The sequence below is a fragment of the Oryctolagus cuniculus genome, chromosome 17 (assembly GCF_051225735.1).
Source record: "Oryctolagus cuniculus isolate XC-2025 breed Fujian yellow rabbit chromosome 17, ASM5122573v1, whole genome shotgun sequence".
Lineage (NCBI taxonomy): Eukaryota > Metazoa > Chordata > Mammalia > Lagomorpha > Leporidae > Oryctolagus > Oryctolagus cuniculus.
Genome location: NC_142883.1, coordinates 60,528,379 through 60,551,267, shown reverse-complemented (window position 1 = coordinate 60,551,267; position 22,889 = coordinate 60,528,379). Strand labels below are relative to the sequence as shown.

General features: G+C 44.6%; 1 protein-coding gene and 1 non-coding gene across 3 annotated transcripts in view; both read right to left on the bottom strand.

The window, feature by feature from the left end:
* Positions 1-324: 324 nt before the first annotated feature.
* On the bottom strand, positions 325-488 carry LOC127484554 (U1 spliceosomal RNA). Its single transcript, XR_007911617.1, has one exon. It is a non-coding gene; the product is annotated as a U1 spliceosomal RNA (small nuclear RNA).
* A 2,420-nt stretch (positions 489-2,908) lies between these two features.
* AKAP10 (A-kinase anchoring protein 10) overlaps positions 2,909-22,889 on the bottom strand; it is an 85,566-nt gene continuing 65,585 nt past the window's right edge. For both annotated transcript variants that reach the window (XM_008270671.5, XM_089318489.1), the window contains 3 exons: positions 16,618-16,670; positions 15,886-15,981; positions 2,909-9,989 (listed from right to left, as the gene is read on the bottom strand). In XM_008270671.5, coding sequence (XP_008268893.3) covers positions 9,984-9,989; positions 15,886-15,981; positions 16,618-16,670 — 155 coding nt within the window. In that variant the 3' untranslated portion in view covers positions 2,909-9,983. The remainder of the gene's footprint in view (positions 9,990-15,885; positions 15,982-16,617; positions 16,671-22,889) is intronic.

Sequence of the window (22,889 nt, the reverse complement as noted above, 5' to 3'; positions counted from 1 at the left end):
ATAGCAGAGAGCAGGATGGGAAGTGGAGCAGCCGGGACTCGAACCGGCACCCTTATGGGATGCCAGCACTTCAGGCGGCGGCTTTACCTGCTAAACCATAGCACCGGCCCCAAGTGGGTGTTTCTTAAAGACTAGTTACAATATAGAATCTAGGTCATATCAATGAACTTTGCATATTCTATCAAAATTATTGATTACATCTTGCACTTTCAATGGATCCTTTTTACCAATGCACGGTTTTGTACACCATGCTTTGGTCATTTGAAAACACTGGCTCACTGAGTTACGCAGATCTTCCAAATGTATTACAAATTTTTTTTAATTAGGGGAAGAGTGTGAATGCAGTTCCCCACTACCACAAATTATGCAGTCGAGTTTCCCACATTTGGGGAAACTGCAGGGGTCAGCACATCTGGAGGGCAATGGCTAAGCCTCGCCCTGGGAAAACCACCTTCATGATCATGGTATCTCCCCTGCCAGGTAAGTATTACACATATCTTAAATGACATTTGCTACCTACATCTCACCTGAACTAATAGGCATTGGGAAATTATCAAGCTCATAGCGGCAAATACCCCTCTGCCAAAATCAGTTAGTTCTTGAAGACTCAAATTTTGTCCTTGGCAGTAAGTTATGTCAATATTCTTTTCCTTGATATGACAGGCTCACTTAATTCATGTTCAAGAAAATGTCTTTTAAATATCAAGTATAAGTAGTTTTGTCAACTGTTCTTTCAAGGAAAAATGATGGTCCATGAAAATGATGGCCAAGTCTGCTCAAGACTTGACAACAGCACACGTGCTTTTCCTGGAGACAAAGATCCTACTTGGGTATGTGGCAGAGCTTTCCGTGGGGGCAGACGTTTGGCCTAGGGCTAAGAGGCCTACATCCACATCACGCTAGCTCCTGCGAGGTAGCAGTGATGGCTCAAGGAAGCTGGGTTCCTGCAACCCATGTGGGAGACCTGGATGGTACTTCCAGCTCCTGGCTTCAGCCTGGTCCAGCCCTGGTTGTTGCAGAAATTTGGGAAGTAATCAATAGTTAGGAGTGTTCTCTAAAATTAAAAAAATATTTTTTTTAATTTATTTGAAAGGCACAGAGGGAGAATGAATGAATGAACAAATTTTCCATCTGCTGGTTCAGTCCCCAAATGGCCAGGCTGAAGCCAAGACCAAGGAACTCCATCTGGGTCTCCTATACGGGTGGCAGGAGCCCAAGTCCTCTGGTCATCACTCACTGCTCCTAAAGGCACACGAGCAGGAAGCTGGCTTGGAAGTAGACTTTCCATTGAGTCACACACAGTAAAAATCCACACTATGGGGTCGAGATGTAGAATGAGTGATTGTTACTGCTTCATCAAGGACATTCCTATGGGAAACTAGCTTTCCTCTTTCCAGTAGGTGGTGGTGAAGAATATGATTGGTAGTTTAGTGTCACTGTCCAGATTCCTGCTAAGGTGACGGAAGTCTCACCCACTCCGGCTTTTGCACTGTCAGTGCCAACAGTCACATGGTGACCATGGCAACCCACATCTTAGTGTTAAGAAGGTAACTTTGATCTTGTAGACCTCTACAAAAGGTCTTGGGGACCCCTGAGCACCAGAAAATGATACCCTGTGAACTACTGGGCTAGCCCAGGGACAGCTCAGGATGAGCCTCTTGCTAAGAGCAGAAAAGTATCTTTCTGCCCTGAGCTACAGGCAGGCTTAGTTCAGAGGCTGGGCAGATGCACTCAGAAAGATGAGCACTCTCCACTTAAAGCACACTTCTGTTTATTCTAGCAGTTTTCTGGGTCATATTCCCTGGAGGTCAAACTCAGGCCGTTCCTGAGAAAACTCATTCCCATCTGATGGGGCAGACAGGGCCAGAACAGACTTCCAATGAGGTCAAACTGGACACTGTTTGGGGAAGTCACCAGGGAAAGTCAGCCAGAGAGGGCGTCAGGGGAGACCTTGGCAGGAGATGGCAGAAGTGAGCTAGTTTTCAAAGATAAGCAAAACTTCTTTATACACAGTGAAGGGCGAGGGCACTGTAAATTTTCTTCAAAGATTTGTTGACATATTCAAAAGGCAGAGTGATACACATGGCCACGGAGGAGGGGGGAGACCAGGGGAGAGAAACATCTTCCATCTGTTGGTTCAGTCACCAAATGCCCATAACAGCCAGCGCTGGGCCAGGCAGAAGCAAAAAGCCAGAACTCCACCTGGTCTCCTACAAGGGTGTCGGGGGCCCACAGACTTGGGTCATCTTCTGCTGCTTTCCCAGGTGCATTAACCAGGAGCTAGATCAGAAGTAGAACTACCAGGACTGAAAATGGCACTCCAATATGGGATGCCTGTATTGCAAGCAGTGGTTTAACCCTCTGTGATACAAAGCTGGCCCCTAATCAATGTAAAGAGCTTTATTAATTTCAAAGGGAGAGATACCACCATTATCTCTTGGTCTCTCAACTAAAAATGCCCAAAAAGGCAGAGGCTGGGTGGCTCTGAAAAGCCAGAAAATGGGTACACCTTCTGATTTTCCCACCTGGGTGGCGACTCAATTACTTAAGCCATCATTGCCTGCCTCCCAGAGTCTGCATGAGTGGGAGCTGGAGTCAGAAGCCAGAAGAATTCTAACTCCGGCACACTGATGTGGGACAGGCATCCTAACTGGCAGCTTACCCAGTAGGACAAATGTCCACCCTGGAGAGGTCATTTTATAGTATGTTCACCTTGACTCTAAGAATTAAAAACCCGTGGAGGAAAGAGCAGGAGATGTGTAATTCAGGGTCTGAATTTGGAATCTGTTTGGCAGGTGACAAGCAGCAAATCCATATTTTATCACTATGGAAGAAATTAAAAAAAAAAATTCAAGGTCTCAGTCTGAGTGCTTAAGCATTCAGGAATGTCAATGAAGTAAGTCAGATGTCATTATAGTATCTAATTTATTAATTTAGTTACACATGCTTATTTAAAATAACATTATATACAATAATACATTAATACAAAATATTGCTTTTTCCCCATTCTCATATTTCAAATAACAATCTGATTCAAATTCTCTACAAGAATCTTGGATATCAATGTCTTCATGATACCTATAGCCAGTGTCTCGGACGTGCACCTCGTCTCTCGTGTCTAAGGTGTTTGATTGCAGCACTTTGAAGACACACATCTGACACTCTCATTGGAGAGTTTCATGCAAATCACCCCCTTAGGACTGTCATCCCCCCACCCCCAAGTTATAGGCTGATGTCTGTAGTCCTTGCACCAGAACTGCTCACTTAACTGCTTTTGAAATTGCTCTCTGAAAAGCTGGTTTACAAAACTAGACCCTTGTAATGGTGAAGGAGTATCTTCCTGGAATGAGTAAGTTCCTTCCCTCCCTTCTTTCAACCCACTCCCACAGGAGGAATCTCTGACCATTCAGACTTGCCCCATCTGAGGTTGCTGTGGGCTAACACGTGTGAGAAGAAACCAGAGGTAGAGCAGTTGCGGCAGATGACCGAGTTTGGTTACGGGTGGAGTAAAACACCATCCTCAATATTTTCCCATTCTTGAGAAAAGAACAGGTAAAGAACCACAGGCCACAGTTGCTGGGCCGATGGTCACCATGGCCAGTGCCGCTTCCTGGAGCGGAACAAAGGCATGGAGAAAGGAGTGGTGTATCAGACTTGGAGAGCAAGCCAGCGGCCGCCTGCAGCCAGATGGCGGAGGACTGGCTCCCAGGTGGTCAAGGGTTTCAGTGAGGAGTCTGAGCAAAACTGTGGTGGCAGCACCGGCCAGGAGCAGGTGCTGGTGTACAACCTGGACACGGAGTCCTGCTCCAGCTGGGGAGGGGGTTAAGAGTGGCCTGGATATGTAGTTAGGACTGTGAAATAGCGGCACCTTGAGGGAGAGGAGACATGTAGGATAGGCAGAAAGACTGAGATGACCAGGGAGTGTAAGTCATAGGGGATGAGGGTGTCCACCTAAATCCCCCCCAGAAGCTTCCTTACCCTCACAGCGCTCACTCCACTTGTAATTCCTCGCTTCCTAGACCACAGGGAGGGCGGGCAGTCTGTCTGTCCTGGGTATGACTGTGTCCTCAGCACCTAGCATAGTCACATTAACAGGCCATCAGGAAACACATGCTGGAGAACAAATGGTCAGGAGGGAGATTCGGCAAATGAGAAAGAAAGGAAGAAATGAGGAAAAGTCATGGTCAGGATCCTGGAGGGTAACTGGCAGCAAGGACCTGGGAGGTAAGCTGGAAGGACATGGACGAGGCAGGATTAGTGCAAAACGGTCCATGGGGACTTAGGTGTGATTCCCAACAGTGCAAAGTCTCAGACCTAGGGGACTGTCAGGCTCCCCGTCCCCAGCAAAGGCACCGGGTCTGTGACTGCTGTGTGGTGGCCTCCGCTAAGCTCCACCCCAGTGAGGATGGCCTTGATGGCCTCAGCGCTGGCCAGGTTCTCATGATGAGACAGTGGGGTGGGGCTTGGGTGCTCTCAGCATTGATACACATTTGACTAACAAAGGACTCGTGTTGAGTGAATCATGGGTAATGCGCCTCAAACTATACTTCTATATAGCCAATAAATGGAAACGTTGATTTCCCGATTTGCTGGAAAGACTTTAAGGCAGTGATCCACAAAAGTGTCGACTCCAAAGCAGCATAATCATCTGTCCATCTGTGAAAAATGCAAATTCTCGGGCCCTAACCCAAACCTAGTAAGTCAGAAACTCGGGTTAGGCCCAGCACTCTATGTTTTAAGAAGTCTCTGGGGGATCCTGATGTGGGTGCAAGTTTAAGAACTACTGCTTTAAGGTAACGGATGGAATGTTTTTCATTTTAAAGCCACCAGTTTTCTTAAGCCTTCAGCATCTGCCATACTAGCCTGTGGCGAGTACGAATGAGCTGCAAAACGAGACAAGAGCAAACAACTACTGTCCTCATTTCTAAGGGAAAAACAAGTACTTCCTTTGTAAGGCTCTGATAGTGCCTGGAACCAGCACATACTGGATTACGCTGGCCAGTCCTTACCATCATTTAAGTAGAACTCAGAGAGCCATGGGGGTTGGGGCTGATCCTCTGGTGTCCTCTAAGCCTTACCCTGTTCACAGAGAAGCTCATCCTGACCATCTCAGAGAGCAGGCTTTTTGCTAACCAGGTGCCCAACCCCAGGCTAAGTGCCTACACCTGGTCTGCAGCAAACGAATGGAAGAATACAGCATCTGAGGCCGGCGCTGCGGCTCGCTAGGCTAATCCTCTCCGCCTGTGGCGCTGGCACCCCGGGTTCTGGTCCCGGTCGGGGCGCCGGATTCTGTTCCGCTTGCCCCTCTTCCAGGCCAGCTCTCTGCTGTGGCCAGGAAGTGCAGTGGAGGATGGCCCAAGTGCTTGGGCCCTGCACCCCATGGGAGACCAGGAGAAGTACCTGGCTCCTGCCATCGGATCAGCGCGGTACGCCGGCCATTGGAGGGTGAACCAACGGCAAAAGGAAGACCTTTCTCTCTGTCTCTCTCTCTCTCACTGTCCACTCTGCCTGTAAAAAAAAATAATAATAAAATAAAATGCTTAAAAAAAAATACAGCATCTGGTCCTCACAGGGCATGGGGTTAAGAGGGTATCGCCGCCTTTTCCCTCCCTAAGCTGTAGCTCTCCTTGGGGTGGTCCAAGGGGAGACCCAGTGATTTCTTTTGAGGAATAAAGGAAGTTAAACCTGGGCTCAAAAAGTCAGCTTGAGTCCAAAGTAACAACATATATTCTAGATGCAACTTCCACCGCCTCCTCAGTAGAAAGCAAGCTCTGTGGGGCTTCCAAGTTTGTTTACTTTGTTCCTGTGCCCTTGCACTGTAAACAGCGCCCAGCTTTGTTATAACAGAGTAAACATTCACTACATCAGTTGTTCTGTAATTAGAAGGAACAAAGGTTGCTGTTGGCCACGGGAAACTAACACCTGGGTGCTTTTGTTGGGCTCTGGGGAGCTGGTGAGGCTGGGGTCCAGACTTAAGAGCTGCCCTTAGTCCGAAGCCCTAAGTCCTGGCGAGGTGCTTCTTCAAGTCAGAGCCTCCTCCACAGGTACGGTATGTGAGATCCTTCCCATGATTCAGGCAGAGGCTGGCTTGGAATCACTCAGGGATGAGACTGAAGAAGGCACCTTTAAGGCAAGAGACTGGAAATCTGAGGCTGGGAGAAATGCCACAGCTGTCACAGCCTTCGTCTCTCATGGACTCCCTGGCAAATCCTGGTTCCCTGGGAGGTGAAGTCAGGTCTGCTCTTCCTAGGCTCCTTGCCTACTGTTCCAGCCTGTGCTGACAAGGGCTACTCAGGGGACACCAAAGGGCTCAGTCCTGCAGTGCCTCAGGGGGTGCTAGGAGGTGGTGGATGCGCTATCACCCTTAGGCGAGAAGCCTAAGGATTCCAGGTGAGGTCTGTGACATCCTAAATGTGCCACAGTAGGCAGTACCAAAGGAACACCTTGCCTGCATGCCAAACTGGGCAGAAATCCTACATGGTCACGAATGACCCCGAGGCCTGTCCCGGAGGCAGAGCCCCATCCTCCCTGCTCCAAGCCACTCCCGATTCTGCCCACACAGGGGACGGCTCCCTCAGGGCTCACAATGACCACCTGTAAGGGGATCAGAGGGCAGCTACTACTGCGGCCGCTGATGCTGTCGCCTCACAGGGTTCACTGGTGCCTACTTTCCCTTTGTGCCTCCAGCCGAATGCCAGAGACCTTGCCGCATCCACAGAAGTGGTCAGCATTTACAAGCTTTGTAATCATTACCCCCTTCCTCTATGTTAAGCTTGTGTCGGGCACTCATTACCTGGAACACCCTGTGTTTCCAGGTTTAGCAGAGTTGCTGAGAGTGGAGAAGGAAGTCGGGAGACAGGAAGACGACCCCTGTCCTGAGTCCTAATGGTCACTGCCCCACAGGATGTTGGCACCTACCCTGTCCCTTCCTCACTCCTCACTGTAAGGAAGAGTGAGTGTCTTTCATTTACATTAGATTAGGATTCCGTTTTGAGAAAAAAACACAAGATGATCAGGGAAAGTTTACAAAAGGGAAATGCTCCAGAATTCAGCAGTGCTTTGCAGACATGCTGAGTACACAGGGTCATCAGGAATCAGAGCCATGGTCCTTTTATTACGGCCTCTTGGCTGCATGCAGTAGAAACTCAATTCAGACTGATTCTGAAAAAACTCAAAATTCATTCTAAGCACACCTGAGGGATTAATGGAGTCCAAGGAAGGGTGCAGGGCCACATGCAGTCCTCAGGGTTGCCAAGGCAGCTGCTCTCGCAGGCCTGTCTGCACATGCAGGCTCCTGCCTGGGTAAGTGACCCTCCAAGCCACCACCCCAGAGGGCAACTGCTATCTCTCCTTATCCAAGCGAAACTCCCAAAATAAAGAATTAGGCTCGTTTGGGTCAGAGTTCAACCCTGAGTCAGCTGGTATGTGGTGACAAGGAGGAAACGGTGGGAGAGCAAAGTCTTCCTCCAGAATTGTGGCCCCTACTCCTGTGCCAGTGTAGGTGGGGGCCAGGAGGGGTTACTGTGAGACAGTCAGGTCCCCAGACAGCACCACTAGAGGTCAGCTGCTGCGTCCATCAGGGTCTTAGCTCTCAACACTTACATAAAACAAAAAAGTCTGTAACTTTGTAAACTCAGAGTGACCGTCCCCTCCAGATTCCTACCCAACCAGTTAAAGCGCCAGTACTGTAAAATGCTTACAATTCAGAAAGTTCTACACAATACTAAAACTCACGTAGATAAAGTTACAAAAAGTTGCTCCCTGTTTTATTGCTCTTCACTGGATTTGGTTTGACATTTGCTTTTTACTTTCACCCAATCTTACAGAAGTTATTTAGACACAAAGTTATCAGAGGTATCACTTTCTCACTGGCATCTTTTCTTTTTAAACAATTTGTGTTTGATGTCAATGACATGATAAAGGTGAAGCTTATTCCTTGAACCTATAAAAACCCTGCCAGGGAATCATATTCTCCAGATGCCCTGAACAGAGCCTGGGACACAAAGGGTGCTCAATGTCAGGCGAACCCAATTCCAACTTCTGCATCTCACCACGGAGGTGGGTTGGCGGGTGGAGCAGAAAAAAGGTAACGAAACCTCCAACTTGCTCTTCCCTCCACCACAGGCTTACAGCTACTGGGATCTCCCGCTCAGAAGCACAAAACGTATACCAAGAAACCATCAGAAATTATCTCACTGAAAGCATCAGCTTAAAGAGCCTAGAATCTTCCAGAAATTGTTACTCCACAACATGCAGAGGCAGCCAGAGTTACCCCAAACCAGTTTATTCTATGACCTTTGTATTGCTTTTCCATCATAGATTGAAACAAGGTGAGATAGATGAAAATATTCTTGTTAAAAAGAACAAAATAAGTTAATCACAGCATATATCCTTAATAAAAACCTCAGGTCTATGCCATACAGTGCAAACACAAGGCTAAGTCCAGTAGTGGCTCAAGTTCAGGGGTTTTGTAAAGCAAATGGAATTATTTGGAAGGATTAAGATATTCAACAGAAGAGCCATAAATGCCCTGAAAGCAGAAAGCTGACACGATTTTAAATATAATTCATATATATATATTTTAAAATCAAACACAATTAAATAGAATATGGTTTACGTACATGAATACTTCGCTTTAGAACAACAACAGGTGGTACACAGTACCAAAAACTTACACACGGCCTTTTCGCCTCTTCTGCTGATGAAACAGGGCGCCTCTATACAATCAACTAATGCAATGGAATAAATTCTTTGTTCATTCAAGACTTTCTCAAGGACAGAAGTGATTGATAGTTATATATTTATATATATATAGTACATATATATATATAGTATTTTTTCTTTTTTGCAAAAGCAGTAACACCTAAGAGAACAAACTTAGCCTTCAAACAATTACGCACATCGAGGAGGCACTGGCACCACAGGGCCGGTGGAGTGTGCTTGCCAACTGGGCAGCCCTGCTGACGGCTGTGGGGTCCCCACGAAAGAGCTGACTGAGCGCAAGAGCAGTGAGTCTACTTCTGTCCTGAAGACAGAAAGAAAAAAGGCCGCCAACTGTACACTTCCCAGCTCAGAGCAAAGAACAGGGGAGGCAAACCTAGGCGAGTTCCTCCCTCCCTCCAGCCCAACCTGTCCATCTTACTTAAAAAAAAAAAAAGTACAATCTGGGAATAACCATTTTGTTCAAGACACTACAGAGGGAAAACTGGAGTGATCATTACTCATTCTTTTCACACATATGCTGAAAGGAAAGTTAAGTCACTGGAGCGCAGAATTCAAAGGAGCAAGTCTGGATGCTCACAGTGAACTAGCATCACGCTTTGTTAGCAGCAGAGACAACTGTAAGGACGCTGCAGCTCAGGAGCAATTAAGGTGTGTAAATTGTATACTGCCACCAACGGGAATGATGATGTCACTGAGACCTGACCCATGGCCTGTCAGTTTCCTTCTCAAGTAACGCCTCTGTGAAGGAAGACAGCACAGCTGAGTCCCCTCTCTGTTAGCACCGCACTGCCGCCCCTCCTGGCTCTCGGTGGGCTCACGCCTGTCTGTTTTAGGAGGACTACACACGGCACCTCTGACACCTGCTCTGTGATGCTGCCAGAGATGGATCAGTTTGACAGCAACCCCAGGCTGATCTGCCTCCCAAGGCATGTGGTCCTTTGTCTATTCCAGGGGGCTAAAACTCTCTCATAAATGGGTTATTGCCATGGAAAACTAAGAATTTTCTAGTAATGTAAACAATGCCACTTTGTATCTTTATGACTCTCACTGTGTGAACATCGTGTGCATCAAGTCTACATGTTACTCTGCGTTATGGTAGAAGTCTAGGATTGTCTCCCATTCTTTCTTGGAAACAACAGTGATAGATCAGTGAAAGGAAACATAGTGCTCTGTTTTCACTGGCTGTGTTGAAGATTCCAACCAAAGGAAAAAAGTTTTCTGTTTTCTCAAAAGTAGATTTCCTTTATCTCAGGCTTGAGTCATAGCTGTAAAAAAAAAAAAAAAAAAAGGTAAGGCACATTGCTACAAGTGACCCATTATCATTAGCAGGTGTTACTATATACCACAGCTTATGACAGCTAGAACTGACAACCATCTTTCGAGGTAAAATACAATTATTATCTTAATTTTTTTAAAAAAAGATTTTATTTATTTATTTGAGAGGTATAATTACAGACAGTGAGAGGGAGACAATCTTCCGTCTGTTCGTTCACTCCCCAAATGGCCGCAATGGCCAGAGCTGCACCAATCCGAAGCCAGGGGCCAAGTGCTTCTTTCTGGTCTCCCATGTGGGTGCAGGGGCCCAAGCACATGGGCCATCCTCCGCTGCCTTCCCGGGCCACAGCAGAGAGCTGGGTTGGAAGAGAAGCAGCCAGGACTAGAACCAGCACTCACATGGGAGACCAGCAGCACCACAGGTGGAGGATTAACCTACTGGGCCACAGCTAGGGGGAGGGGGCATTATTTACAAATGAGTAAATGGAAGCTGAAAGAGGTTAAATAACTCACTCTGCATCACACAACAAAGACCAGCATCCAGACTGTTTCACCATTACATTCTGGCAACAGATTTCGCAATGAAAAATATTCCCACTTATCTAAATATAGACATTCATAAAAATATTGTTTGTGGAGTGTTTGGCATGGCAATTAAGACACTGCTGGGGATATCTGCATCCCATTATCAGAGTGCCAGGGTTCAGGTACTAGCCCCACTTCCAATTCTAGCTTCCTGCCCTGGGAGGCAGCTGGCTGGAGTTCTAGGTTACAGGCTTGGCCTGGCCCAGACTCAGCTGTTTGGCATTTGAGGAGTCAATCAGTGGATTGAAGACCTGAACTCTCTCTCCATTTTGTACCTTTAAAATAAAATGAAAATAAATATTGCTTGTAACAGGGGAAACCTGAAACAGTCTTAATAATCATCATCATAATAATAATGTCATAACACAGAATATCCCCAAGAACTCTCATCACCAAGGCTCCCCAGACCAAGCTCAAGAGGACTGAAGAGAAAATAAACATCACAGAGGACATGGCCCACTGTTTGTAAAATGAGACTAGGCTCATGAAACAACTCAGGAAGTGCATGAGACAGCTCATGCTGAATGTCCAAGCACACTCTAGAGGCAACATAGAGTTAATGGTTCCAGGCAGAGAGTCATCAACACAGGCTAGAAAGACTGAGTATTCCTGCAAGGGCCTACAGGCGCTTACAACCTTAAAACCATAGAATGAGAATTAGAAGGGGTCCTTCTGAGGTTTTCTGGTCCAATTTCTCTTACTCACTGAGGAGGAAATGAGGGACTGGAGAAGGAAAGCCATTTGCAGAAGTTGCACACATTGCCGAAAAATGGACCCAGCTAGTTCTGGTTTTAATGCCCGAGGGACAGGCATCACAGACATCCTGACAAATCAGAGAGAAGGCCTGGCAAGCTCAAGAACCAAAATATAGCAAAACACATCTGCCTATCTCCAAAATGAAAAGCACATGGTAATAAAATCTGAATATGTAACTCAAACGAGAAGTCTGAATTTTAAACATCTGCTTTCCAAAATGGTTTCTAAAGAACATAATCTTATTGTCAAACATTTGATCACCACCATGATTATGGAGAATCACAAAAATAACCACCCTGTGTTTTTTTTTTAAACACCTTTAGCTTGCTCCTTGCTATTTTAGTTTGAGCCAGAAGATATATATAGATAAAAGTATCACCCTTTCACAGAAAAGAGGATAGAGTCTGCAAAAGTGAACAGGGCTTTGGAATGAATCAGCACAATGAAAAGTTACACCACACTGTGATAATGTCAGCTCTTACAGTAAAACGTTGTCTGGAAAGTTGGAAAGCAATGGGTGATGATGAATCCAAACCAAACTAAAGCCCTCAAAAGTACTGCTAGTTCCATGTCATCTGATCATACTTTCCTCCAATTCCTGATTTTTGGTTAATGTAAGTGACAGAGGAGTAGTTTCATGTCTGCATGAAGAACATGAGCAGAAATTCTGTCACATTAAGTCCTCAGGTAACAAAGTAAAAGTGCTGAAGGAACTGAGAATGTCTCATTTGAAGAAAAGACGGAAGGGGGACTAGATGATTGTCTTCAATTTTCTGAAAGCTATTTGTGTAGTTTCATGGGCAAGATGAGAACTAGTGGCGAATCTACAGAGAAGGCAAGTCTGGATTTCCTAATTTCTGAATCAGAGCTATCTGCCCTCCAGGGAGAACTGGTGGACTGATCACACTCATTCAGTTCACTCCTTCTTACACTGGCACCACGTTTTTCTCTGTAAACACAAACTCACATGAGTGGACAAAAGGGTGGAAGTGGCAACATTCTGGAAGCTGGAAGTGAATGGACAAGTGTTAAATCATGTAGCGGACCCAGATACGCAACCCAACACTGAAGTAGAGGAGCTGAGCAGTAACCTGGTTCACACTGTCAAAAACTGGCGGCAACATACCTCGGTGAGGTGAATGAGGGTGCATGCAAACATGAAGACTTGTCAAAAGCCCAAGGCAGAAGCAGGCAGATCTGGCAGTGATGGTTCTGAAGCTCTCATTAGCCATATTGTGTGATTGCTTCTGCCCAAAACTCAACCTCAGCACAAAAATCTGACATCTACCTCTGAGTAGAATAAAACAGTGTCTCTGGCCTAAAATATGCTAGCTACGCCTGCGGATAAGGAAGCTGCACTGAAAATGGGGTGGAGGGGATTAAGGAGGGATTGGCTATAATATATGTGTAATAATACAGAGCCCCTCTAAGCTTTGTCCTTTCTTGGCTAATAAGAAACGGGCAGCTTGGCAAGAATCTTCTAGGTAGGAATCTGGTCTCTGGAGAACATACCAGTCCAAGAACTTAACAATTCTGACACTAGATTCCCCAAGGAAATGCCTGGCTAGTTTATGTTTAACTTTATGAGATACTGTCAAACTGTTTTGGAAAGCGGCTCTATCATTTTGCATTCCCAGCAGTAAAATATCACACGTTAAGCTACTCCACAATATTGTAAACACATGGTACTATAAATTTTATTAATTTTAGCCATTCTTCTACGTTTACGTGAAATTTCAGAATCACTTTAATTTGCATTTCCATAATGACTATCAATGTACATAAGGATTTGCCATTCATGTGTTTTCTCAGATGTAGAGTCTTTTCATAGCTTTTGGTCATTAAAAAAATCAGATGGTCAGTCTTCCTTAATTTAAGAGTTCTTCACATATTCTGGATGATTTCTATCATTTAAACTTTACTGAAATTTGTTTTATGGCTGAGAATACAACACATCTTTGTAAATGTTTCATGTGAACATCAAAAGAATGTGCATTCAGGGACCGGCGCTGTGGCTCACTTGGTTAATCCTCCGCCTGCGGCACCGGCATCCCATATGGGCGCCGGGTTCTAGTCCCAGTTGCTCCTCTTCTAGTCCACTCTCTGCTGTGGCCTGGGAAGGCAGTGGAGGATGGACCAAGTGCTTGGGCCCCTACACCCGCATGGGAGACCAGGAGGAGGCAGCTGGCCACTGGCTTCAGATTGGTGTAGCTCTGGCTGTAGTGGCCATTTGGGGGGTGAACCAATCTGTCTCTCTCCCTAACCCTATCTGTCCAAAAAAAAAAAAAAAAAAAAGAATGTGCATTCTGCTGTTGCTGTGTTGCTGTGTCATTCAGGTCTGACTGGTTGACAGGGGTATACCAATTCTTCAAGAGCAATGCCCTTTCTATTACCAAGAGCAGACTGCTGGAATCTATGTTATTACTGTGGGGAGCAACCCGGACTGGACTGAGTTACTGGAATTAAGACTTATTCTATGCATCTGCTCTCCCACAATATGGCGCTGGGAGAGGAGAAAACAGCTTCTACACAGCTGCCTCTTGCCAACTTGAGTGATGACCTCCAGGAACTGATCCTGCTCCTGATTGGAGGAGAGCAGCGTACTCGGCGTGTGGGTAGCAGAGTTGGGATTGGCGGAGGAGGACTATAAAGGAGGAGAGAGACGGCATGCACCAGGAACATCTAAGGGGAACATCTGAAGGAACACCTGTGCAGCCCCCGAGAGAGCCGGCCGGCGGTGTGCCGTTCCCCCGCGGAAGTAGGGAATGTGGCAGGGGGAACCGCCCTTCCACGGAGGTGGAAGGGACGGTAGCCAACTCGGGAAGAACCAGCAGCAAACCCGGGGAGGGCCGAGCAGACGAAAGAACAGCGCAGGGTCCTGTGTCGTTCCTCCACGAAGAGGGGGAGCGACAATTACTGATTTCTTTACCTCTCTGTGCAGTTCTATCCATTTCTGCTTCATGTACTTGGAGCATTTTTAAGAAAATACTTATTTATTTGAAAGGCAGAGAGACAGAGACAGACAGACATCAGTTTGCCGAGTCACTGCCCCCAAATGGCCATAACAGTCAGGGCTGGGCTGAGTCAGCCCAAAGCCAGGAGCCAGGAACTCTATCCAGGTCTCCCCCAGGCTGCCTTCTCAGGTGCATTAACAGGAAGCTGATTCAGAAGCAGAGTAGCCAGGACTCGAACCAGCACTGCAACCCTCTGCACCGCAATGCTGTCCCCCTTGAACTTGAACTTCTTAGTAATTGCATACATAATTAGGATTCTTCATCTTTTCTAGATGAAGCTGCACCTCGTAATCCTCCTTATTCTGAATTTTACTCTGATTTGCATTAATGGCCATTCTAGCTTGGTTCTGACAGCGTCTGCATGCTTATCTTTTTCATTCTTTTTCCTTTTTACTTTTTCTGCTTTATTTTCCAATCCTACAATCTAGTTTTTAACTAGACTACTTAGACCATTTACATCTAATATAATCATTAACATCATGATTAATAATAATTGATGAAAATATTAATAATTAATATAATTATTAAATATATAAATTATAATATAATTAATATTAATAATTAATATAATTATTAATATCATTCAGTTTAAATCTACTTTGCTATTTGTCCCACTGGTTCTTTCTTCTTTCATTTCTTTTTGTTTTCTTTAAAGACTTATTTATTTGAAATGCACAGCAACAGAGAGCAAAAGATCTTCTATCCACTGGTTTATTCCCCAAATGTCCCCAACAGCTGAGGTTGGGTCAGGCTAAAGCCAGGAGCCAGGAACTCAGTCTGTGTCACCTACATGGGGGCAGGAACCAAACTACTTGTGCTGTGTCACCTGCTTTCTCCCAGGGTATGCACTAACACAGAGCTGGAGTTGGGAGACAGAACTCAAACCCAGGCACTCCATTATGAAGTACAGGTATCTCAAGCGGCATCTAATTGCTATACCACATGCCTGTCCCTCTAGGTTGAAGTGCTTTCCTCTGGGGCTAACTCAGCCCCAGTAGTAAGGTGTAACCTTTGTGTGGACACTACCCAGAGTTCTGTGTATACCATTCTGACCAGGAGGGACAAGTACTACTCATAGTTCTTTCTTCATGATTTCTGGTGGTTCTTTCCCTGAAGATGTGCATTTTCAATCCACAGATATGTATTCAGCCAACAGCCTCTCTGAATCTCTGCAACTCCCTCTTGTCCCCTGTTCTATAATTTCTAGACACATCAGGGTCTCTGGATTTTTATTTCTGACTCCTCAAATTCAACAAGACTACTGGACTCTGTCCTCTCTCCGCCCTTCCTAGGCTGCTTCTGGTGGTGAAACAAGATTACTTCAATGTTACTCTTCAGCCCTATACTCCCATTGTCTAATATCTGGAAACAGTTTTCTCACTTAGTTTATCAATTTTCTACTTGTTTATAATGAAAAGGCAATTCCCACAGCAATCCAGAGGTGCATACAGAAGTCCCCTATGTCCTCTTAATCTTTATATACCCGGAATATAATTTACTTAAGCTAGGTCAGAACACAAGTCATCCTTACCTTTGTAGATTTCTCTAGTGGTTGATCATACTGTGCCTGCTGCATGACGTCACTGACTATCATTTTAGCAATCTTCCAAGCCAACTCTTCTTGGGCCTAAAGGAAGTAATTCAAACTGTTGATAATGGTTACTCATTAGAAGAATCAAGATGCAAATAATCAGTGCTTTAAACACAACTGTATATGCATATCATTTCTATTTATCTGGATAAGAAGTACATTCCCATGTATGAAAGAAATCTGGAATATGCTCTGGCTATGATACATGAGTATGCACACGCCACTTGCTGGCTTCCAGGATCAATCAACAGGCATCAAGAACCATGACCACTTTCATGTTAGATGGTCAAAATAACACTCTTCCCTTTTTCTGCTGCCATCTCTCATGTACAAAACTCTTCAAAAAGCAAGCCTCCACTCTTAAACAGTCAAACTGAGTGCAGAAATGCAGAAGCTTTTTGCATTGACTACTGATGCCCGCTGGTCGATGAAAACTTGAATGCATGGATATCCTTCAGTGGCCATGGTCTGTGGGCTGAAGATCACTTCTAGCTTCAGGCAATTGTGAAATGCGAAGAAGCCCTCTTTACCCTTTCTTGTTACTTCTTGGATAAGGGAACACAGATGGGCCATGTTGCTAAAGTATGGGAACTAAAGAAAGAAAACCTCAAACTCTTCTTGGACACAAGTGGTACTCACAAACAGGAATCTTCACATTAAAGTTGCATTTACCTCATCGGTATTTCCTTGCACCCATTTCTTCATAGCTTGTGAGAACATGGATCCTAATAGACAAAGCCAAAATTGAATGTAGATTTCATGCACAATTTAGATTTCATGCATAAATTTACATTGAAAAATACTGTTATTTTAAAAGCTGCTCCCTTCTGGACATGGATATTCTTTAAGGAATATTATCATCAATAATCACCAGCTATACTGTTTTCGTAGCAAATATTTAACTTGCAAATATCATGGCTTGAAATACATTTTAAAAGTTGTTCAGAATTCTGGATTTTTCTTCTCCTTTCTTCATTTAGTGAAATAAACTATTATCTGTTGTTAAATACACAGCAAACATGAAAAACAAAACAAAACCATAGGGGTCAGTGCTGTAGTGTAGCAGGTAAAGCGGCTGTCTGTAGTGCCGGCATCCCATATGGGCACCATTTCTAGTCCCAGCTGCTCCTCTTCCAATCCAGCTCTGTGCTATGGCCTGGGAAAGCAGCAGAAGATGACCCAAGTCCTTGGGCCCCTGCACTTGTGTGGGAGACCCAGAGGAAGCTCCTGGCTTCAGATCAGCCCAGCTCTGGCTGTTGGAGCCATCTGGGGAGTAAACTAGCAGATGGAAGATCTTTCTCTCTCTGCCTTTAAAATAAATAAATCTTAAAAACAAATTAAAAAAAAAACCCATAACCAAGATATTGCTCTTGGGTAAAAACTAGCAATAGCTGAGGAGACATTGGTCCACTTCTTGTATTTTCAAACTTTCCAGACCAGCTCCTCACAGTACAGACTATGCTGCTATATGCTGGCTGTCTTGTCTGCATAAATCAGGTGAGTGAGAGCAGAATTTCAAACAGCCAGGCTCTATCCAAGCTACAGCACACCTCAACTTCTAGGACACACAAACATATATCTGCACACAGATGCTGAAGAATTATCAAGGAAGTAGCCTAGCCTCTATTTCTATACATGAAATACACAGTTTAAACTTTTATTCAATAGTTTAAACATTAACTTCCCAACTGTACCTTAAACTACGTGAGTTACTGTCAGATTATTTCTTTAGGCAAACTTCTAATTCAGTAAATGGGATACATAGCCTTTATGAAAAACATCAAGCCTGAATCCTTTTCTCTCAACAATTTTAATTAATTTAAGTATGAGCACTAGCTTAGTCAAAGTTTACAGTCAGGCAGAGGCAACAGGGCCACAGCACTGAAAGCTGTGTCCGAGGTCTACCCCACTGCTGGTCGGTCTCATCTGCAGCACCGCGCTGCTGGCGCTCTTGCCTCTCCCCCTCTACCTGCACCTCTGACTCACCCTCTGCATTCACTCTGTAACAGGGCACTTCTTTAGAGTTTTACTACTAGCATTCTTCACTTCTCTGCTGGGGCTTCAATTTTCTTCAATATACAAATAACCCAGAAACTCCCTTTGGGCATCAAATTCATACTTTCAAGTTGTCCAAAGGCATGTTAAATTTAACAAGTTCCAAACTGAGCTCACCACCTATTCTTTTTTCTACATCCTGTTTCAGTTAAGACCATAATTTTCACCTGGGTTAAAAAAAAAAAAAAAAAAAAACCACGCTTCTGTCCTTATTTACTCATTCACATATGAATCTGTCACCTAGTTTCCCCTTGGACTACAATCTCTTGAATTCAATCTTGGAAATCTCTTAAGTCAGACTTTCCCTCTAAATTTTGCTATCACTAACTCCAAAACCTCTTCTTCATTACTACTAATCCTGTTGTCTAAGAGTCTCCCTCACTCTGTCTCTTCTCAACTCTGCTTAGAAACCGCTGATGACTACATGTGGAGCCCATGCTCCTAAACACCACAAGTCCAGGGTTTTCCTGACACAAGTACTGCTTTCTCCCTCATCACTCCAACTAGACACGAGGGGAATTCCACTCAGGGACACAGGCTCACAACATTCTTCATAATTCCTTCTTGCCACACTCTCCTCTAGATGCTTTTAATGTCACTTTGTAAATTACCTTGATTACATGAAACTTCTAAGATACACCCTTCTAAAAACTCAGTCTTGGGGCCGGCACTGTGGCATAGCAGGTAAAGCAGTTGCCTGCAGTGCTGGCATCCCATATGAGTGCTGGTTTGAGCCCTGGCTGTTGCTCCACTTCTGACCCAGCTCTCTGCTGTGGCCTGGGAAAGCTGTAGAAGATGGCCCAAGTCTTTGGGCCTCTGCACCCGCGTGGGAGACCCAGAAGAAGCTCCTGGCTCCTGATGGGCCCAGCTCTGGCTGTTGTGGTCAATTGGGGAGTGAACCAGTGGATGGAAGACCTTTCTCTTTCTCTCTCTCTCTCTCTCTCTCTCTCTCTCTGCCTCTCCTTCTGTATGTAACTCTTTCAAATAAATAATAAATAATTTTTTTAAAAAAGAAGAAAAACGCAGTCTGATTTCCTTTGTGCCCTATTACTAGGTTTCCAAAACCCAAATTAAAACCATTGAGATGGAAAGTCTTTCCAACTGTCCTCAGCAAGGATGAACAGAAATGTAGAGGAAGGGGACCTGAGGCTTAGAACTGTTGTCAAGATAATACTATGAACCAAATAATACTCTGTATCTGCTATTAAGCTGCTGTTTGACTCCTAACAAACCACAATCTTCCTACTCCTCAATTTCACCACTTGTAAAATGAGGAGCTTGTCTTCACAGAGGTATCGTCTAAGAATTACATGAGGGGCCAGCACCGTGGCTCACTTGGTTAATCCTCCGCCTGCGGCGCTGGCATCCCATATGGGCACCAGGTTCTAGTCCCAGTTTCTCCTCTTCCAGTCCAGCTCCCTGCTGTGGCCCGGGAAGGCAGTGGAGGATGGCCCAAGTGCTTGGGCCCTGCACCCACATGGGAGACCAGGAAGAAGCACTTGGCTCCTGGCTTCGGATCGGTGCAGTGCCAGCCATGGCGGCCATTTGGGGAGTGAATCAATGGAATGAAGAACTTTCTCTCTGCCTCTCTCTCACTGTCTAACTCTGTCAAATAAATAAAAATAATAAAAATAATTACATGAGCTGGAAAATGCTAAGAAATACCAATTAGGGTCTGAGAAGGATAAAGGGACTCTATGTAGATAAGAAAACTTATTATCTATACCAGTATGCAAAGGGCAACCAAGTTTTAAAATGACCTTTTTCTTAAATAATAGATACGGCCCATAATCTCACCACCCAAATAATCATGAAATTTTAAATTATTTAGTTCTATCTACAAATATTTAATGAGTGCCTACCATATGCCAGGCATAATCTTACAAACAAAGAGTATAATACCAAATAAAACAGAAAAAATCCGTGCTCCCTCATAGAGGTAATAGTTTAGTCATCAAATAGACCAAAGGCAAGTCCATACAACTAGCAGGCTGACTGCAGACAATGAGGAAGACACAGAAGTGGCACTTTGTGGTACAGGTGATTTCAGACCATGTGGCTAGGAAGGCCTCCGTGAAGAGGTTAATACTGAGATGAGAAGGAGCCAGTCATCATGTACAAGCCAGGGCAGAGGACTGAAAGGGAAGAAACCTCAAAAAAAGAATAAAGGATAGTTCAATTAGAGCTTAGTTCACAAAAGGGAGAGTGCTTCAGGGTAACGTTACACTTGTAGAGGCAGCAGGAACATTTGCAGGTCACAGCAGAGAGGTTAGATTTTATTTCAAGTGCAACAGGAAGCCATGCTGTGGTGGGGATGATAATTAAGCAGTGAAGTCTGCATAAGGTAAGAAAATTCAAAAATTGGAAAAGGGTATAACAAAAAATGTAAATTACTCTTCCACAATCACTGTTAAGTATTCTGTGTATCCATTCAGGGAATATTTTAACATGCAAGTATACACCCATTAACAGACAGACTTAAAAACACCACATACATTACCTATGACATGCTCTATCCAAGAATGTAGAGCTTGAATTATCAAGACTCCAGATATAAATTCTAGTTTAGAAGAACTGGGCTCAAGGGGAGGGAAGAATAAGCTAAATAACACAACCAGGAAAATCCACGTTGAGCATTCTGTAAGAAAACTAGCCCAGTGTGCTTAATAGATCAGGGTTATGAAGAAGGAACCAGGCTAGAGTGAAACCCATTCCCTCTTTACCCTCTAGTTTACAACCCTGGCATCTAAGCAGAGTGTTCAAGACACAGAAATCTTTCCAAAGTGTCTGGAGTGAATGAATGCAATCTCTTGGCTCCTTCATTACCAAAAAATAGTTGACTTAAGGGATACCTGGACAATTACAGGACATACCAGGATAAATGTATGTGTTTAAGCAAACTGCAGAAATTCCTATTCACTACTTTATGTAGGTGTGCCTCAAATTAACAATGTAAGTAGCTTGATGGATGAACTTCCTGGCAGAGAAAATAACCCTGTGACCTCTTCCTTGAAATGTAACCCAAGTGTGACTGCTATTCCCCCACCAGCCTAGCCCTCGCTCACCATCATGCCTTATTCAGACTATGACTTAGACTACATGCCAAGAAGGTTCTGTTTCCCTGCTTCTCAAACACCACTCTGTACTTTCCAAAAGCTGCTACAGCAATCTCTTTAAAACATCACATCACTTCCCTATTCCAACTTCCACTATGTCCTCAACACTTTCAAGTCCTTGCCGTAGGCTCTGCAAACCCTCCCAGCTCTCCCACCTCCTCCCACTCATCCTGTTGGTCACTTCACTCCAGCCATGCTGCCCATGCCCAGTCATCTGCTCTGGTTGCTGGTTTCTAATCTTTGCCCTCTGCCAAAAACACTCTTCTTCCAGATACTACCAGGACTTATTTCCCTGTTGTGCTCAGGTCTTTCCTCAATATGCTGCCTCCTCAGTAAGGTTTTCCTGACAACCATCTCTAAAGAGTAGCCCCCATCACCTTCCTAGTGTCTTATCCTGCCTTTTATGTTTATACAGAAATATAGAAGCACAGGTAACATGCAGTAATTCATTTCTTTAACTATCTACTCTCTCTTCCACTACTATGTAAGTTCTAGGGTAATAGGAAATTTGTTTTCTTCCTGGTGCCTGGAACAAGGGATACATTTAGTAGGCACTCAATTACGCTTTAGAATGAGTAATATGAAGAGACAGTGAACAGAATGAACAGAGATTCAGTAGCTTGGGGAAAAGTTTGTTTTTAAATCCTTACTCATAACACTTTAATTAATATGAAACAAGAACAAGCTGCATATATTCAACATCTATATACATGAAGCAGCAGTACTTCTTTATGAGCTGTCAGAGGTATACGACCAACTTCAAAAAAAAAAAAAAACAGCTCAGAGATTTTCTGTTAATACTGGAGACTTTGGGGCTGGCACTTTGGTATAGTATGCTAAGCCTCTGCCTGTGGCGCCAGTATCCCTTATGAGTGCCAGTTTCTGTCCTGGATGCTCCTTTTCTGATCCAGCTCTGCTTATGGCCTGGGAAAGCAGTAGAAGATGGCCCAAGTGCTTGGGCCCCTGCACCCATGTGGGAGACCCTGAAGAAGCTCCTGGCTCCTGGCTTCGGCCACTGTGGCCATTTGGGGCATGAATCAGCGGATAGAAGACCTTTCTCTCTGCTTCTGTGCCTTTTAAATAATTTTTTTTTTTTTTTTTTTTTAAAGAAGATGGCTCAAGTACTTGGGCCCCCTGCCACCCATATGGGAGACTCAGATGGAGTTCTTGGCTCCTGGCTTTGGTCTGGCTTAACTCTAGCTATTGAGGTCATTTGGGGAGTGAACAACAGATGAAGATCTTTCTATCATTCTTTCAAATAAAAAAAAAAAAATCTTAAAAGGAAAAAAGCTACCTAATGACATTAATTTGTCCATTCTGGCCAACATCTCACTGGGATCATCCAACACTTCCCCTGTTCCAAGGCCACCACTGATTGCTTCCCAGAGTCCATCTTCCACCCAATCCAAGACACAAAACTACTAAACTCTAAGTTTCCTGGTAACAGAATTCCTATCTTCTTCCTCTTAAGACTTATTTTATTGATTTTAATGGCACAGTTAGAGAGAGAGAGGGAGAGACATAGAGAGATCTTTCATCTGCTGGTTCACCACCCAAATGGCTGCAACAGCCAGGGCTGGGCCAGACAGAAGCCAGGAGCTTCATCCAGGTCTCCCGTGTGGGCAGGAGCCCAAACACTTGGGCCATCTTCTGCTGCTTTCCCAGGTGATTAGCAGGGAGCTAGATCAGAAGTGGAGCAGGCAGGACTCAAACCAGTGCCTATACAGGATGCCAGTATCACACAGGGCAGCTTTACCAGCTATGACACAATGA